This window comes from Meriones unguiculatus, chromosome 16 (genome assembly GCF_030254825.1).
Source record: "Meriones unguiculatus strain TT.TT164.6M chromosome 16, Bangor_MerUng_6.1, whole genome shotgun sequence".
Taxonomy (NCBI): Eukaryota; Metazoa; Chordata; class Mammalia; order Rodentia; family Muridae; genus Meriones; species Meriones unguiculatus.
In genome coordinates this window covers 17,313,760-17,333,581 of record NC_083363.1, presented here as the reverse complement: position 1 = coordinate 17,333,581, position 19,822 = coordinate 17,313,760, and the positions used below count along the sequence as shown (strand labels likewise).

The 19,822-nt window shown below is 42.1% G+C and overlaps 1 protein-coding gene across 3 annotated transcripts in view; it reads right to left on the bottom strand.

The window, feature by feature from the left end:
• The window catches only part of Cabcoco1 (ciliary associated calcium binding coiled-coil 1), a 101,948-nt gene extending 82,959 nt beyond the window's left edge, over nucleotides 1–18,989 (bottom strand). For 2 of the 3 annotated variants that reach the window (XM_060369412.1, XM_060369414.1), the window contains exons 1-3: nucleotides 18,853–18,989; nucleotides 9,390–9,496; nucleotides 1,713–1,882 (exon numbers count right to left, since the gene is read on the bottom strand). In XM_060369412.1, the coding sequence (XP_060225395.1) occupies nucleotides 1,713–1,882; nucleotides 9,390–9,496; nucleotides 18,853–18,933 (358 nt within the window). In that variant the 5' untranslated portion in view covers nucleotides 18,934–18,989. The remainder of the gene's footprint in view (nucleotides 1–1,712; nucleotides 1,883–9,389; nucleotides 9,497–18,852) is intronic. The other variant, XM_060369413.1, reaches the window with a different exon arrangement.
• Between the last annotated feature and the right edge of the window lie 833 nt (nucleotides 18,990–19,822).

The window sequence follows — 19,822 nt, the reverse complement described above, 5'->3', positions numbered from 1 at the left end:
TTTGCTGCTCACTGAAGGTTTCTGACTCCTGCCTGTCATGTCTGATATGGCATCAAAAGGCCAGACTCTTGTTTGCTGAAGTTGACCTCATGTCATCTTAAGGAATTAACTATGTCTCTGATTCTTACTCATCTCTCTCTGAATGACAACATATAAATTACATGACTTCATCTATGTTCAGGGAATGCTGACAATAATGAAAAGAATGAAAAGTCTGAACTTGTTGAATAGATGTGATTTTTTTTTTTTCAGAAACACTTCTGCCTTCGGTGTGTACAACCTACAAAAGCATACTCTTAAGATAAGTCTGTGAGCTGCACTTTGTATCTTTGAGATGATCTGTTTTGATTTGAGGTGGGTTCTCTGCAGAATGGCTTATAGACATGCAACAATTACAGCAAAGGATCAGGTCAGAAAGCCATCTGTCCAAAAGCAGTTCTTATGTGGGCTCGGCCACTTGACAGCTGGGAACCTGGGCCACGCTCCCTGGCTGGAGGTGTGGTGGAGTGGGGCGTGATGACTTCATGGTCAGGACCCATGGTCCCTTGGTTTAACTGAAAACACTCTTTACCTCTCTGCTATGTAAACCCCTGAAGCTGTACTCTTTGTTTACAGTCTAATTACATCAAAGGGTTTGCGAGAACATCGCTGTCCAACCAGAGGTAACAATGAACTTGTTTTTTTCCCCTCATTTTGCATTTCTGCTTTCATCCTCTCCTGCCTTAGCTGGATGGGACCTGCTGAAAGGTCAAAAGTGCAAGTTCGAACTGATACCAACCATATGAAGCTCAACCAGAGGCCATCTGGAGGCTGCTGGGAGATGCAGGGAAGGTGTAAAACATAAATACTCCCTCAAATTTGGATTACAAAGCTCTAGAAAACGTTCACCTTCTTCTGCTCTCTTCTGACTAGGAATACTCTGCCCAGAAGCTGCAGCGCTCAGGACAGCCGCATCAAATGTCCTTTGAAACTTCAATTTTTTGTATGACTGGCATACTCAGGTTTTGCTTTATATGTAGATCTGGCTTGAAAAGGCCTCCTCCAACCCCAGTTGTTCGCACTCTAGTTTCCACACCATCCCCAGAGTTCTGTTTTGTTTTAAGACCCATTCTTGCTCTGTGTCAGGTTCATCTTCAACTTTCAATTCGCCTCTCAGGTTCAAGTGTGTGTGTGTGTCTATGCCTGGCTTTACAGACAATTCTGATTTCTTTTTCTGTATTCTTTCTGCTTTCCTATATGCATATAAATAAGAACACGTTCTTTTATAAACGAAAGTGCATAGTTCTTCATGTTCTTTTACCCTAATAATGTGTATTCATTTCACACCGTATGCTGAAAGCCCCCTCATTTTTCTTTTTTCTTACTTCATAGTATTTCACTTTAAAGCTAGATTAAATAATATTTGAATTTCAAAACAGTTTCAGATGTACAGAAATTCCCCAAAATATCAGAGTTCCTCAGATATTTGGAGTGGGATTGGTGTAGAGGATACTAATTAGAATATTCTTGGCAAATCAACAAAGAGGACCTTAGTCTCACTAAGAGTTCTTTGAGGATTTGCCATTCAGCAGAAATGAGCTGCTGTATCCAGGAAACAAGCCCGCAGTTCTTACTGAAGAAATCACAATAAAGCAAGCATCTCGGCTCTCGATCATTATTTTACACAGACTACCTTTTCTCCCCTTACGCTGGCAGGGAGAGACTGTACTTACTTTGAAGATTATGAAGTAACATGTCCAGCAAGGTCATAAATTTTGAACATTGGTCGATAGTAAAGTCCATTCCTTTGGCCCAAAAGAACCCAGACACATAGTAGTCTAAGAGAATGGCGTCTTTTAGGCAAATATGAATATTTTGAAAATTCAGAAATGCTCTCATTTTTCTGTAACAAAGAGAGAAAAAATGCAGATATTAAATGGGATTAAATACTGAACAGTTTCTAGAAGTTTTGAAAGCAAATATTTTAATAAAGTCTAGAGTGTTTCTCATCTTCAAGTGTTAGGTCATGTCAGAATCCAGAGGGAGAGACTGGAGGAGGGAAGGAAAAGAATGGAGTGAGGCTTGCTCTTTCTCTCTCTTCAAATTCTCTTTTCTACCTGTCTTCACTTGTTATACCTTTATTACCTGTTTTTTTTGCTTTGTTTTTTTTTTTTTTTTAACTTGAAAGTTAACATTCACCACAGGCCCTCACGCAGTTTAGGCTGGTCTGGAACTTGCTCTGCAGCCACAGATTTCTCTTGAGCTCCTGATATCCCTGCTTTAGTCCCATTGCTACTGCTGGAATTAGAGACAGGTCTGCCAAGCCGAGTTCAGTGGAGCCGAGGATAGGACACTCTCTCTGCCAACCCAGCCACACACAGCTCCCGCCAGGATCCCTCTACAAATCAATCTTCTGATTAAGTTTGTTTCTTTTCTGAAAACAGACTGTTAAATAGTCTGTCCCTTTCTCTGTCTGTCTCAGAAAGGAAACAAGTAGTGTATTTTTAATTTGTCTTAGGTACACTGAATTTTTTTCAAACGTATTTCCTTTCTTTGAGTCTATTTCTTATTACTTCTCTCTCAGGATGTGTTTAGTGGTTGTTATTTCTCTGGAGTGCTGTTGGATCTTTCTTTTTCTACTGATTTTTCTTCTGATGTTCATAACATTTTCCTTTTCACGATCTCTTCCTACGGCCTAATCTGTTTTACTCTTTTGTTGCAATTGCTTTATAAGTTTTAAAACTTTGGGACACAATGTTTGCCTGTATCTTCTGTGTGTTGCTGCTTACATCTTTCTGGCAGTCCCGTTCCTAACCTGTTCTGTTTCTATGCTCCGCCACCGTCTCTGCATGCGTATTCTTCATGGGTTAGTTGGACTTAGACGGACTTAGTTTCTGTCTGTGGACAGCTGCTGGCGGGAAGTTAAATGGATGTGAGACCCAGCTATGATACAAACTATTAGATGCGTCCTGTGTCATTATAGCAACTAGTAGGCTCTTCCGGTGCCATGATACAAACTGCTTGGTACTTCCTGTGTTCTGATAACAAACGCAGGCATTTCCTGTGTGGAGTTACTTTCTGTCAATTCTTTAAACATTCGTTTCTGTTTTGAGTAGTGAGATAAAAGAAGAAAAAAAATCTAGGCTCATTTTACTGCGACATAAACTGTCTGCAAGTTCACCCCACCGTCTTCAAAAGGGGAGCACTTGTCCTTTGCCCTATTCAAAGCGTGATGGTTAGAACAAGTTTAGATGTTAATGAAACATTTTTGACACGGGTGTAACAAATCAACGTCGAGCTCAAGTGTTGGTAATCTGAGATGTGAGGGATGATTGAAGAAAGACACCCGAGGACTCAGAAAGAGCAGGGAGGAACGGCCTCTGTGGACTGAACCCTGAGCTGCCTTGTAGAAGCGTTTTTAGTGACTGTTACCCTCAAGCGCAGTGCTGTCAGGGGAAACCACAAACCTTACCTGAGGTCTGATTAAGCAACCGTCCATCTCCCCTCCCCTTCCCACCATGCCACACAAGGCCGTTCAAGCCTCTGAAACTGTTCTAAGACTTGGCTGGAGGTGTTCGATTACTTTATTAATTCACTAGGACAAGGTAGCTCTTGTAATCTTTATCTAAAACATCACTTATCAGGAAACGTAAAGGCAGCTGGACTTCATAATTGAGTTTGGTAGCGACATTTACAATATATGCCTATGTTTATACATATTTATATGTGTGTACACATTGTGTACAAGCACCCATTAAAAATGTATAATATGTATGCACGCATGTGTGTGGAGGCTGGAGGACAGCTTGCCTTCCACTGTCTGCCTTCAAATGCTGGGATTCCAGGCGGCCTCTGTGGCTGTCCAGCTTCATCATGGGCCTCCTAATTTCAGTCCCCAGGACAAGGTGAGCACTTGGCCCATTGAGCCACCTGCTCAACCCCTATCGGCTAATTTCTACAAATGATTTTCTATGAACTCGTTTTGTGTAACAAGGACTATTGACCCTTCACATTTGGGATACAGTTTTTTTTTTTTTTTTTTTAAACAAAGCATTCTGAAGTTCAGTTTTATTTTTGTAAAAGGAAGAAATTGGGTTATTTCCCCCTCATGCACATACTTATTTTTACCAGAATGTTCTAGAATAGTTGTTCTAGTTTATAATTATCCTGTTTGCCTTTATTTTAATTTCAAATGAATCTTGTGCTTGCTGCCAGGGATTTATTTTATTTTTTTTTATATCACAATTTCTCTTTGGCAGTTTTCTTATTATTGACGTGTTAGATGCATCAATGAATTGATTAATCTCTCCTGAGGCAATTGGGGCTATTTGTCAGTTAAACCACAGGACACTAGTTTTTGAGGTTTTTTTTTTTAAATAAAAAAAATGTCCTGAAGACCCTCTGCTAGGATATGATTCTGAAATGATGTTCTTTCCACGAACCAGATTTTGATGACTCTTTCTGTTCTCCAGGTAGCTGTTGTCCAGCCCTGACAGGGGACCTTGTAAGGCCTGCCTATTCAATGTCCTCCCTGGGTCATTGTGCTGGACACAATGGAATGTCTAAAAGTTTCATTCCACTGTAACGGGAAAACCGGAGCACATTATTTCTTGAACTTTAATTCTTTTCTTGTTCATTATGTTAGATCCCATCACATTAATACTCACGCATTGCTACAAATCTTCACATTTATCTTCTGTTGCACTGACTTCATTTTTGGCAAGGCAGACTCCACATTTGCATCATTCTTTATGCTTAGTATCTTCTTTTAGCTCAAATAGTTCCTTTATGTACATATCTTACCCTCTCTTTAATCTCTTGCTTTGTGGAGTGGATTCAGTCTTTAATCATGAGCTTTTTGGTTGGCGTTTCTCTCACTTCTGTGGCTTTTTTGGTAAACTTTCTCTTCACCTGCCATCTGCATTCTGTGTATTCATAAGTAAATATTTGACTTAATGTACGTGTTCCTTGTGTCTTGTTTTTATTTTGCAGTGCTTGTGATTGAATGAACTCAATGGCTTTTTCAAGCATTTTTTTTTTTTTTTTGGTGACCAATCCCTGACCTCCCTGCACCCCACCCACCCAACCCTACCCACCCGACCCAGCCCTAGTGTCAGAGGACTGGCTTCCTCGGCTTGCCCCTCCGGGCTTAGTGTTGACTACTTCTATTCTTCCCCTAGTCACTTTATTCCACATGGGGTGATACCGGAAATCATGCAGAGCACGGTGCTGCCACATCTGGAGAGCAGTTTCCGTGTCTTCTCCTGGCCAGTTTGGTCATAAGGTAGGGTGGAGCAAGAGGTGCTTGGGGGAGAACCACAGCTAGTGTGGGCTCATGCACACGAAGAGGAGGGAGTTCAGTGGATTCTCGGGACGTTGTGATGCAGCGAGAGATAATGGAACCATCTTCTTTGCCTTATCAGGAGTGTCGGGAAAACTATCCCGTCATTCCCTTGGAATGCCTTTTCCTTCTGCAGTGCGCCCTTATGTAGAGACTTACTCTGTGGACCAGTTAAGCAGCTTGAGAGGTCTGTCTGCATCAGCTTATTAGGAAGCATCATGGTAGATGTGGGGTGCTGGTGGTGCCCAGCCCAAAGCCTAGCACTTGAGAAGCTGAGGCGGGGGTGTTCCCTTGACCTTGAGGCCAGCCTGGGTGACAAAGTAAGACTCAGCTCCAAACACACAGTCAAAGAAAACCAAGGTTCGGCATTACTTCTGTGTTTATAAAGTTATTTTTAATAAGCCTCTATCATTTTAAAAGATTTAAAAAATTATTTTTAATTTTTTTATGTGTATGGGTGTTTTGTTTTATGTATGCCCAAGCACCACTTGTATGCCTGGTACCTGAGGAGGCTGGGAGATGGCATCTAATTCCCTGGAACTAGGGCTACAGATGGTTGTTATCCAACAGTGTGGGTGCTGGGAATCAAACCCCAGTCCTCTGCAAAAGTAGCCAGTGCTCTTAGCTGCTGAGTCAATTTTGTAGACATCTTTTTTTTTAATGAAATTTGGGGGTAGGTTTGTAAGTACTACTGAGTTACATGCAAATAAAACATTGAGAGCAGTTAGAATTCATGAGAATACCAGACATGTGAAGTCTATTTCGAAATGTATTTTGAATAATCCCTTATATTTCTTAGGGTTGCCTGTCGGTATAAAGAAAAATTCAGAATTGTGAAATGTAGGGAAATATGATGATCTGTTGTAATTTATTTAAGTAAGTTTGTAGCTTTTCAAACGGCATGATCTGGGACTATTTTGGTCACCCGGGAGAGGATAATTAAATTATACTACTGTCTGTGAAAAATACATAACCATCACTTACGATAATGCTGTTTTAACTTGGAAATGATTGCAAATACATGTAGATTATTGTTACAGAAATTATATTTAAAAACACGAGAAAACTCCCCCCCCAAAAAATGGCTCTGAAGATAACACTGTCCTAAAATTTTGCATCCCTTTGTGCGGACTGTACATGCCCGTCACTGGAAATGTCACCCAGCTTTTGACACAGCCGTTGTACGTATTTCCTATACTGCTAAGTCTTATGCTGTGTTTGGTTTGGTTTGGTTCTCTGGGATAGTATCTGGCCAGGCAGCCCTGGCTGTTCTGGGTGTGTTCTGGACAGCAGGCTGGCTGTGAACTGGTGGAGAGCTTGTGATTCTGCCCCTGAATAAGCCACTTTGTCCGGTTCTTCTCTGGCTGCTTCCATACTGGCAGCGTCCTGCACTTTGTTCAACGTGTACGCTACTGATGCTTAAAAATAGTTTTTGAGTTTGGATATCTAACAACAAAGGACGGTCAATAATTAAAAAAAAAATGTATTCTCTATGGGAGGACACATAAGCCCAACACAGCTTAAAATGTGGTAAAAACACACGAGTCTAAAAACTAACATTTTATTTAATATTAATTACTATTAAATAATAGATGTTTGGTATTTTTAATGCTGACATTTTGCTTACTATTTAATACAAGTAAATTGGAAGCTGGATTAAATACCTGTCACTTGCAATGAATTACTCTCACTTATTGTTGAGTATTGCTCTGCATGACAAAGATCGCTTTCATATAGTGGCCTGAATGTGGGGAAAAATACATTTTACGTAAAATCATATTGTGTTTTATTAATACCATGAGCAATTATTTTAAATAAGTTTTCAAGATTGTTTTGAATTTGCTTATGTTTCTGTGTATGGTGTGTGTGTGTGTGTGTGTGTGTGTGTGTGTGTGTGTGTGCCTGCACACCATAACACATGTATGGAAGACAGTGCACAACTGATTGAAATTGAGTCTTTTCTTCCACTATGTAGATCAGGACTCACACTCAGGCATCAGGCTCCATCTACAATCAGTGTTTTGCTTTTGTTGTTTAAAAATCAATCCCTACCTGAAGAATCAGAATTCCCAATGAATGTTTGTTTTGGAGAAGTGGTAAAAGTGTTCTGGGAAATCACTTAAAACTGGTGGAATTTGGATTCTCTGACTAATTCTTGGGAAGCTGCAGGCAGTAGACTGTGATGGCCCAGTCACTGCTGTCACCTCCCAGAAGAGCCTACAAGCAATGGAGGTGAAGTGCATCTTGGGAAAAAGCTGTCAGTGCTATTTGCCTCCTCCTGGGGAGCCTTCTCTTCTTAGATTCCTCTCCCCTCCAGGACATCTGTCATAGTTCCTCGGGAGGAAATCATTTCAATGACATAACACTTGTAAAATCTGTGTGTGGTCACCGCTGACGGAGTCCTTTTCTATGTGTCCATTATGGTCTGTGACACCGTGCTTGTGTCCTGGGTACTGCCTTGCAAAGGTCAGATTTCAAGGTCGTCTCCTCACAGCAACCCAATACTGCTCCTTATAGCCAAGTGGGTTTCCGCTTCAAGATGGGATAACTTTTTTAAAATGGGTGATTACTAAAATATTTTTTTTCTTTAAAACATTTGTGTGTGTGTGTGTGTGTGTTTTTAAGAGTGTGTGTGTGCACATGTGAGCGTGCTGCCTGCCTGTCTGCCTGTGTGGGGGTTATGTGTAAATGAGTCAGGTGCCCAGAAAGTGTGTTGTATCCTCTGGAGCCAGGTGGTTGTAAGCTTCCTAAAGTGGGCGCAGGGAGCAGAACTTGGCTCCTTTTTATGAGAGCAGTATGTGCTGTTAGCCCTGTGCCACCTTTCTAGCTGCTATACATTCCCTAGTACTGTATAGCCAAGACAGCATGATGTTAGAATTACTGTGACCGATTCAGTCTTACCTACATTTTAAAACAACACCTACTGTAAGAGTCTAGAGTATAAGCTGGGTGCGGTAGTGCATGCCTTTAATCCCAGCACTCAGGGAGGTAGAGGCAGATGGAGCTCTGTGAGTCTAAAGCCAGCCTGGTCTACAAAGCAAGTCCCGGACAGAAACCCTGTCTCAAAAACAAAAGCAAAAACAAAACAAAAAAAGAGTCTAGGATATAGTATCCTTTTTCATCATTTTTTAAAAGATAAATGTCACTGGTAAATGGTTAGTATGCAGAATTTCCAAAACCATAACTCTGCTGGATAGGTTTCCGTCAACTGGACCCAAGCTAAAGTCATCTGAGAGCAGGGAAACTTAATTAAGAAAATGCCTCTGTAAGATCGGGCTGCAGTTATATCCATGGGAAATAGTTTTAATTAATGACTGATGGATGGGCAGCCCATTGTGGGTGGGGCCACATCTGGACTGTGGTCCCGGGTTCAATAAGAAATCGGGCTGTGCAAGCCGTGATGAGCAATCCAGTAAGCAGCATTGTTCATGGACTCTGCATCAGCTCCTGCTTCCAGGTTCCTGACCTGTTTGAGTTTCTGTCCTGATTTACTTGGATGATGAACAGTGACATGGAAGTGTAAGACAAATACAGCCTTCTTTCCCCAGCTGCATTGGCCGTGATGTTTTATCACGGCAACTCTAACCCAAACTAAGACAACAGCCTAATTACTATTAATATCTATTAATTACTATTCATTACTATATTATACTAACATAATTCATGTTACAAAAGGATGTCCTTCAGATTATTGGACATACTGACAATTTCATGAATAGAAGAGAAGAGGGCCCAGGGCATATAGAGGTGGACCATGGTCATATTAACAGGTAGATTCCTAAGGCATGTTACTAACCAGCAAACGCTGTTTGCTGCTGAGCTGTGCAAAGAGTGAATTATTTTTACGTGTGTGTGTGTGTGTGTGTGTGTGTGTGTGAGAGAGAGAGAGAGAGAGAGAGAGAGAGAGAGAGAAAGAGAGAGAGACCAAGACCTGGCATATTTTAGTAAGTACAGTAATAGCACATAGTTTGAAATAAAAGTTTAAATGTGTATAGATAATGCACCACGGTCACTTAGCAATGAAGGCCTGGAACTGATCTCCACTTGAGGGAGATTCTAAAATCCTTACTCTTGAATTATATCCACGTTGTGTTCTCTCAGCAAGTTGGTTATCTGGTCAGCTGGGAGAAAATCTGGAGACAGAATCTGTTCAATCTCCTGGAATTCAGCATTTTTCTATTAAACGAACAAACAAACAAAAGAGAAGGAGTTATCTGCATTGTATAGGTTGCATAGTAACCTCATGATATAAGACCCTTAGTCGGTTTCTTTTCTGTTGTTATGTGGTAGTGGCTTTCCTCTGAAAAGTCACACGATTAGATGGTTAGATGATCAGTTCTACGTCCTTGGGCGTATGCAGAACTGAGGGCTACTTTACAACTCAGCAATTAAGACCGTCTATGTATTTCCCTTTGGACTGCAGGCTGAAGATGTCGGTAAGGTCAGGGGAGACTTGCTCACTCCAAGGAGTTCAACATGGAATCAGGGGAAGGAGCCACAGGTGAGTAAACCATGGCATGACCATGGCGGGGCAGGGTAGGGGTGGAGTTGATCAGAACACCTTGTGTGTATATATGAAATTCTCAAACAACAAGAAAGACCACTTCAAAGAAAACAGAACACGACAAATGAGCTGTAATAAATGGGGCATTCCATCTCGAAACAAACGCATATGATTGATTGGATCTGATATTTTAGCAGATATGCTTTGCACCTGCTGGGCTCTCAGACACTTGTAAACCCAATCAGATCGATGGATTTGGGTAGACGATAGTATTTTCCTCAGACACATGGGGTTATGTTTGCTTCAGTGTGTTTTGCCTACACACATCCTTTATTAGAACTAAAGTACACTTCCCCCTACAGTGACAAGATTCTCATACAGTGTAAGATTCTCTTACACACTGCTTCTACCTCCCCTCCTGTCTGGAATGTTGTAAACCCTGCTGGGTCAACATGAGTTACTAAGGGACTGCTGGGGTTCATCTTCATCCCATGATGGCGTTGAAGAACCGGGAATTTAGAGGAACGGTAGATGAGGTGGTAGTTTTGTTTTTGATTAATTTTATTACTTAAGCCGAGTCATTTGATCTTAAATTTGGATTCAGATTTTTTTTTTTAAATCATTTTCTATGTTTGGGTACTCACAGGATTCCACGATGAATCAGAACAAAAAAAGAAATACATGGAAAAAGAATGCTACGGACATACAGATCAATCAGTTTACTTGATGAAAAAAATTCAGGATAGGAAAAAAAGGTCATGTAGAAAGAACTATATGAAAGAGAGTTCAATAGTATCAACGCAAGGTCATGGGTGACCTTACAGAAAGGGGCTCTAGGAATGATCTTCCAGGACCCGCATAACCAGAACTCTGGGTGAACAATCCCTAGCAGTGCCCAGGACAGGTATCAGGAATGAGATAGGGTCGGGTGGCCTGTGCCCACGACAGCAGGTTGTGGGCGGTCCTAAACTTAAGGGGCGATATATGCCTCCTCAAGGCTTAGAAAGCACAACTTCACGTGGAATCACAGACATTTTAGACTGTGGCCAGTGACAAAACGGTAAGCTGTGGCGTTTTCTATCACGAGTACATGTGTGAAGACGCGTGAAGTTTCTGAGCAGGGAAACAACAGAAACAACTATAACCCATGGCAGAGGTGGAGAAAATGGGTAATGCAAGGATGTGGAGAAAGGGTTTAAAGAAAACACTCTTAAGCACACAGTTTCGATGGAGAGTTGGCGTCTCAAAAGCAAATGAGCCAGGGCCCTTCATGGTGATACATGCCCTATTTCAACAGTAGAGTTGACAGTGAGTCGTGCAGAGCGAGGTACAAATATTTAGACGTTAATTAGAAATGGCAGAGGCAGGAAGGTCTCAAGTTTAAAGACGCTGGTTAATGGATGAGGCTGTCCCTGTTTACAGTAAGAAGAGAAAGGGTTGTGAATCAAGATGGAAGAGGAGACACGATACAGCCAGGAGATGAAGGCAGCTGCACAGAAACCAAAGCTTTCAGGGAGTGGAGGGCACAGGCGAATGCTTTTTAATGTACCAGGGTTAGAGCAAGGAGGAGATGCTCATTGTAGCCAAAAACCAGGCCACATCACAATTATCATGTCCTTCCTCCCATCTCTCAAGAGAGCCTGGAATTTATTATATCGCAGAGGATGACTTTGAACTTCTGAACCTCCTGCCTCTGTCTCCTGATGCTGGAATTACAAGTGTGCTCTACCACGGCGAATTCATGAGGTGCAGGAGGTAAATCCAGGCCTTTCTGCCTGTTACACAAGCACCCCATCCACTGAGCTACGGAACTGGCCCCTCTGCTTTCTAATGGACAATTCCAAAGCTAACACAATTGTTATGGGTCCAGTGTTTAAAACTTAGTATTACATTGTTATAGCGGTGGTGTATTATTAACATAGGGTGAGCATGTTAATCTCAACTAGGTCATATGATTGATTGGATCTGATATTTTAGCAGATATGCTTTGCACCTGCTGGGCTCTCAGACACTTGTAAACCCAATCAGATCGATGGATTTGGGTAGACGATAGTATTTTCCTCAGACACATGGGGTTATGTTTGCTTCAGTGTGTTTTGCCTACACACATCCTTTATTAGAACTAAAGTACACTTCCCCCTACAGTGACAAGATTCTCATACAGTGTAAGATTCTCTTACACACTGCTTCTACCTCCCCTCCTGTCTGGAATGTTGTAAACCCTGCTGGGTCAACATGAGTTACTAAGGGACTGCTGGGGTTCATCTTCATCCCATGATGGCGTTGAAGAACCGGGAATTTAGAGGAACGGTAGATGAGGTGGTAGTTTTGTTTTTGATTAATTTTATTACTTAAGCCGAGTCATTTGATCTTAAATTTGGATTCAGATTTTTTTTTTTAAATCATTTTCTATGTTTGGGTACTCACAGGATTCCACGATGAATCAGAACAAAAAAAGAAATACATGGAAAAAGAATGCTACGGACATACAGATCAATCAGTTTACTTGATGAAAAAAATTCAGGATAGGAAAAAAAGGTCATGTAGAAAGAACTATATGAAAGAGAGTTCAATAGTATCAACGCTTTGATAGTCAGAGCTCAAGCAATGATGGCTGATATTAGTGCCACTGTTTTTACTCAAATTTTTTGGTTTTAAGACAATCATTTTTCAGCAGAGGTTGTCTCTTTTATTAGTATTACTGCTCATAATAGCAGCATTTAAACACATAGATATTTCTGGACCTATTTTAAATGATGACTCTCCCCAGCTCCTCCTTTTTTTCTTTTCTTTTTCTTTTTGTATTTCTATGCTGCCATGAATTAGAAAGAGTATTAGGTGACTAAAATCCTTTGATCTTTCAGTGCATACATTCTGATCTGCACAGCCCAAAGATACAACAGTGCTTCACAAACAGGCTAAAATTGCACTCCTGTCTCTGTGGTTTCCTGTCGTCTCTGGGTCTCCAGCTTGGACATTCTGTCGCTATGTAGCACCGTTAACTCACTTCATCCCATCACCTGCTGGATTTAAGCACCTATTCCAAAAACAGCAGTTTAAGCCTCCTATTCTTCACCAGATCATCTCTCATGTGATTTCTCTTCCTTGGGCATCACCTAAACACTCCACCCTTGTAAATATGTTTTCTTCCCAGAACACAGGCTTTTAGGAATTTGTCTGCTCCATCCTTGAGAGGGCTTCATATAGGAGAGTCTCTGAAAAACAAACCTCATTAGTGGAAAGACAACAGATTTATCTGATTAGAAAAGAGGTCTTTCCCAGTCAGAAGGAACATGAGCTTTTCTACAAATGCCAGATTTTGAAAGCTTTTTTTTTTTTTTCAAACCTAAAAACAAGCAAATTAAGGAGCTGTGTTGTATTAGACCATATCAGAGTCCGGGGCAAAAGAAAAATCAGGAATGTTGATGCTGTCATTACTTTAAAATTTGATCCATCCCAGCTTTTCCTGCATCCATTTTGATTTTATCACTGTGGTTCACTGAAGCATCACCTGTCTGGATTTCTAAGGCACTGGATGCACTCTGAGGTGCTGAGTGGGGCAGGGCCTCACTCTTTTCATCGTGACCTTCCTACTGGGGCTCGAAGCCAATTATTTTTAGAAGAAAATAACTAACTAGAGGAAAGAAAAACAGGCAAAATAAAGAGTTAGATATTTAAAAATATGGGTAAAAAGGCAACTCTCTGATAAATATGATTAAAAAATAAAAAAGTGAATGTCTGCCACAGCAGGTGGCAAAACATTAGAAAGTACAAGAGAATGAATGATTTCCTAGGAAAATGTCAATTGTCTAAACTTAGTGGGGGTAAAGGAGAAAATTGACCTTACCAAACAGGATGCAAACTAGACTCTACCTTTTGTGAAGTCAGTTTGCCTATCTGGTATCACACTTGGTCAAAACCTGTGTTAATCAAATGATGATAGGCTATTAAGAGTTCAGGTTTTTGTTTGTCTGTTTGTTTGTTTTTTCCAGAAAAGGTTTCCCTGTTTAACAGTCCTGGCTGTCCTGGACTCACTTTCAGACCAGGCTGGCCTCAAACTCATAGAGATCTGCCTGCCTCTGCCACCTTAGTGCTGGAATTAAAGGAGTGCACCGCCACTGCTTGGCAAAGGTTCCGTTTTTTTTAAAAAGCTGCACATCTACATACAAGAGCCCAAAGAAAAACAAAAGAATACAGAAACCCAAGGAATGAACTTGGGCTGTGGTCTAAGTTAAAAGATCTTGCAAATGTGAATCCGACTGCGATTTAAGGACAATGGGTCATTGCCTGGACAGAACCATCACTGCGAGAGGGAACATAAGTTTATGTCTAATTCAACATGAATTCTCGGACTGCTAGGTAAATGCCGAGCGGGTACCTTCTAAACTCAGCAGCAAGATGCTTGGTAAATTTACATGGAACAAGAAAACAGAGCTAGACAAGAGACTGTTTGCCAAAACGGACATCACCATCACATCTAACATTGGAATAGTGATCAGTGCTGGAACCCAGAGCTGGAAATGCGATCCAGGCTTGCAACTTTACTGTAATTCAACATAGAGTCATTCTTCTCTATTACGGTAAGAAGATAAGATGATGAAATATGCGGCTTTAACATTAGACACAAAGGAACAAAAAGACCTTTATTTGAAGATTACATCATAGTGTCCTTAAGAAGGCTGACATTGTACTAACAGTCAGCTAAGAAACTGGGTAAGATGGTTCTCCATAACATAAATACACAAAGCCAGGCTCTCTTCTCTATTTGAGAAACTAATTAGAAATGGAAATGGCCAAAGACTTTATTAAATTATACTTTGTTCTGTGTATAAAAAAGGCATAGGAATTATCATAAAATTCTAAAACTTTCTTTCCTAAATTTTTTGTCAGAAACTGAAGGATAAGAATTGATAAATGAAATGTATTAGAAACTCCTTCAGTTTCAAGAAATGAAAATTCCTCTCACATAACAAATGTAACACAGGGGCAATTCTGAATTCCAGTGGGATTTTCCTAGGACTTTACAAGATAACTTTTACATTCTTACAGGAAGAGACAGACATGTGGAAGGAGTTAAGATGATGGGAAGGAAGGACCTTCCCAAACTAGCTGAATATAAAGAATGGTATGACAACAGTAAAGAATGGACAGACTACGGGCTAGGGAGATGGCTTAGTGGGTAAAGTGCCTGCCCTGAAGTCTCAAGGACCTGAGTTCAGATCCCCAGAACTCACGTGAAAAGCCAGGTGGTATACGTCAATGATCATAGCACTGCACTGGGGGAGACAGGCAGACTACTGGGAGCTCCCTGGCCAGCTGGTCTAGAGCAGCATTCTCTACCCATGGGTTGAGACCCCTATGCAACACCCTGTCTCCCAAAGTAGTTACATTAGGATCATAACAGTAGCAAGTGTGAAGTAGCAATGAAAATGATTTTACGGTTGGGGGTGGTCACCGTAACATGAGGAACTGTATGAAAGGGTGGCAGAGTTAGGGAGGTTGAAAACCGCTGGTTTTGAGGTTCACGTCCCAGTAAGAGACCCTGTCTCACAAAGGAAAGGAGAAAACAGCCTGAGGTGGACATCTGATGCAGACCTCTTGACTTCCACATACACACATTCTCTGTCTCTGTCTCTGTCTCTGTCTCTGTCTCTCTCTCTCTCTCACACACACACACACACACACAGAAGAGCAATCTTAAATATCTAATTTACACACACATAGAAAATCTGTATTCTGCTTCAATGGCTAGTCCATTCATTTTAGCTCCATCTGTTATGTGTGTGATGGGAGGAGGCAGGCTGGCAAATTCAATAGGAAGGATCCTCCTGTTACATGTGTGTGTGTGTCTCTATATACATTGGGCATCTATGGGGCCTGCGAGATGGCTCAGTGGGTCAGGTGCTTGTAGCTCAAGCCTGATAACTTGAGTTTGATCTTTGGTACTCACAGTGGAAAGAATTAACTCCCCAGTGTTGCCTTTTGACCTTGTTGTGTGCCCCCCACGACATATGCAAGGCACTCCCCCACTAATAAGTAAGAGTTTGGACTTCTTAAAGACTTGTCCTTATAGCCTTGCCCTTTCAATACTGGAAGACTGAAAGTGAGTTGGGCTCACCGAAAGGAAGAGCCGGCGGAAGAACAGGACGGCTTGGGGAGGACGTAAGCTCTAAGCACAGGCAGACACTAGCCAGGGTCACCCCAGTGTCTGCCCAGGTTGACTTGTGCTAGACCACGGTTCATCCACACTGAAATGCCACACTTCAGTGCGTAACTTGAATTAGTTACATGTCTAAGTTACATGTCAGTTTCAGCGCGTAACTTCAGTAAGTAATTCATAGAATGTATTGCAAATGCAGGGACTTGAAGGTATGCTATTCAAGCCGAGCCTCAGGCTTCTCCTAGCTAACAGGGTGTTTGAGAGGACCACCTCCGCCATCTTAGAGGACTTTCGCGTGTAGATGAAATCTGTCTACAGAATCCTACCGGACTACATGTCAAAGAGTCTGTAAGATGAACACCAGCACTTGTCCCTGGCAGTTAATGTCTGCCCTCTGTTGAGTTCCCAGAGACAATGGCTTCACATCTCCTGGTTTGGACACGCTATGAATCATATTCAGCATCAGTGATTTGGACAGAAGCACTTTCATTCCCTTGAGCTCTCTAATGTGAGCTAAACCACATTCCTTTTAAGACTACTAATTAACATTTTTGAAGATACTAAGAAAGTCAATTTAACAACTAACTGGCTGGGAGGCAGCAGAATTTGAGCTAGGTGTTTATTTATAAACTATTTTCACATAGGTCTCTATACATAGCAAACCTTTCTTTTCTTTTTCTTTTTTCTTTTCTTTTCTTTTTTTTTTTTTTTTTGGTTATTCCTTTTGCTCTTGCACATTCATAGAAAAAAAAAGGCTTAAAACCTGGATTGTATCGTTCAGGTACTAGCAAGCAGAGCTCAGGGAATGCCACACCCAAAATCTGCTTTCTCGGTTTGTGCCCCAGTGCCCTCTCCTCTGCTCAGGGCATTCCAGTGTGGATTGTAGTTTCTGGTGACTGCCTTCTCTGGTACATGGAAGGCTGCCTATGATTTTGATGTGCAACCATATTTGCTTCAGGACCCACTATGTGATCAGGGCAACTGTTTTCATCCTGGACACTGCCCCTCGCCAACACGTAGGGAACCCACAGTGATGGAAGCCTGTGCTTTATTTCTCCTTGATTGGACCACAAAAAGAAACTTTTCATCCTTGCGTGCCCTGAATGACTGGACGGTCTTCTGGCTACATCCTTTTAGAGATAGGATTTACCAGAAAACCCTAAAGTGGATAACTGTAAGGGAGTCAACTCTGCAAGAAATCTGCCCCCAGGGCCTTTTCCTGCAGCAGCCTTGGAAATGGCCCATAAGAGCGCCTTTTGCTGTGTTTTCTTTCTAACCTCAAAGTCCATAGACAGATGGGCAGTCCTGAGGGTGGACCACCTTGCTGTGGTCTACACGAACTCAGTTTTACAGGGATGGGAAATGGAGCGTCCACCCCTCTATGTATTAACTGTCGTTCTTACTCAAAGAGCACTGCTCAGCGAGGCCCCAGATACAACTGGGCTTCTTCATTTTCTTACTAATAAAAAGATTTATTCATTACACCACGCACAAACCCTCCCACCCTACTCCCCCACCCTTAAATACCGATTCATTAAAACTCAAATCACTAAATGTTCTTGGAGAGGGCCTTACGTTCACTGGTTAAGTTAGTGTGTGTGCACAAGAAGACGATATAGTGATATAGTCTTAGAAGTTTTTGTATACGTTTAAATGACACAGGACTTAATTAGAAAGTTTCCTATGCTGGTTTTAAAATTATGTTAACTTACATTAGAGATCACAAGGGAGGAATGAGCTTAGAATCCAGTTTATCATGTTAAAATGTGCATTTAACGTATGCTAATTTTATTTCGAAAGGCTCCTGGGAGAGCCTGCAGGCTTGTATGCCTGCAGTACTGGGGGACCTGGAGAGCGGGGGACTGGCTCGCTTGTAGGAGAGGGAGGCATGAAATTATTGGCTTTGTGCTTCCTGAGTGCTGAGACCGTAGCGAATACTTATCTTCTTCACAAAGGCTGTTGTTTAGACTAATATGGAGCCTGAACAAAGCCCTGTTAATTAACACTTTATTATTCACTCTTCAGAGTCTTTAAAGAAAGGAAATAATAACAATAAAAAAATAACATCCTTGAAACAGTATTTGATAAGCTGATAGCGAGGAGATCTAGACATTTAAAAAGTTAGCAATAGACGGCTTAGCCGATGCACTTGTGGTTAAAATCTTAGCACAGGATGGTGGCACCTGCTGTCAGGGCTGAGCTTCATCACTGGGACCCGCGTGGACACCATCAAGTGGTCTCCTGACCTCCACAATGAGCACTGGCACTCATCCAGGCGCCCACTCACCCACCCAAGAATAAGTAAAAACCTAATAAAAATAAACCACGAAGCATTAAGTCAATGGGCAAAATGACTTAATGTCGTCCCCCTTAGAATCCCCCCAGGAGGGGATCGTAGACCTTGTGTTACCCAAGAGAACCCTGAGGTACCAGGGACAAGTTCGTGATGAGCCAGGAAGCCATGGAGGGAGAACAGACTCAAGCTCAGGGTGTTTGGTCCTGTCTCCTGGCAAAGGAGCCTGGCGACAACAGAAACTAAACCTGACCCACTCAGATAACAACTATCTTTTAAACACCTTTTGATCAGTTGTGACTAATCTTTATAATCAGTGGCACCTGCAAAAAGGGTTGGTCCCCTTTAAGATCAGAGATTACTTTTTTTTTTTTTCAATTGAAGATTTGCATGGTTTTGAAGCTGTGTAAGCATGGACCTTTCCAGAGTAAGCTCACAGGGTCCTGGGGACCCCCTGACACAACAGAGCAGGTAGCAAGCCATCACAGGCTGCGTCTGTGTGGTTCTGGCCTTGACCTTGAGTGACCTTGGCGTTAGCAGAGGACCTAATGCCAAGACAGTAAGGGGGTGCATACCTCGGAGTCATCCGTGGTGCCTGCCAGAGTCACTGCGGGGGTCACAGAGCCTAAGGTCATTCCGGAGGACGACCCTGCCATGTTTTGTCTAGAGGAAGCAGCCCTCGTCGCCGTCGCCTAGGCAACAGGGGTGGGACCCAGTGGCGCACGGAACCGGAACCCGGACCCCGCCCATTCGTGGGATTTACGAGGCCACCTGCTGCTCGAATTACAGTGGAAACCGAGACATTTACTTAAAGCAGCAATTCCGGGTGTTGACGCAGAAAGCTAACTATAAAAGGGAGGTGGTTAACGTTTGGGGGCTTCGGCTATGGACGACCTTAAACAATTTTTGTCACGTTTAAAAGTGGCATCGTGGCCTTGTGGTCTTTAGAAGGAAAGCTGACCCTAATTTTAGAAGTGTATATTTAGCTAGTGATGGAGTTGATAGTCTGCAACCGACTCCGAAATCCCGAGGGAGGTGGATGGACTTGTGAATTGAGATTGCTGTAGCCGGGAGGTACTCTCGCCTTGCACGTGTTTAAAATTTCCATAGTCAAAGACCTGGAAACAAGTAGGTGTTATTTTGGAGGTATGAAGATATACACCATGCTTGTTTGTTTTGAAAGGGTCTCTCGGTCGCCGGAGTGCTGGGCCAGCGCTCTAACCACTGACCTACAAGCCCGATCCTACGCGTTTTGATGCACCATGCATTTACCTACAGTCGCTTTTGCAAGGTGCTTACTGTCAAATCCAGAAAGTACAGGGCTCCGTTCACCCCACAGCATAAAATAAAAGTACAACCACTCTTGACCTCAAAGCTTCCCAAAGAGATTGCACAGATTATTACATTAGAAATGTTTGGGGGATTTTGGCACCTCCTAGTGTTCTTAAATGCTGGTTGTTTGTATCATATTTCCCCAGACTGGTTCCATCCTGAACAAAGCTACCCGTTTACCGCCCGCATGTACCGTTGGTCAGTGTGTACCTC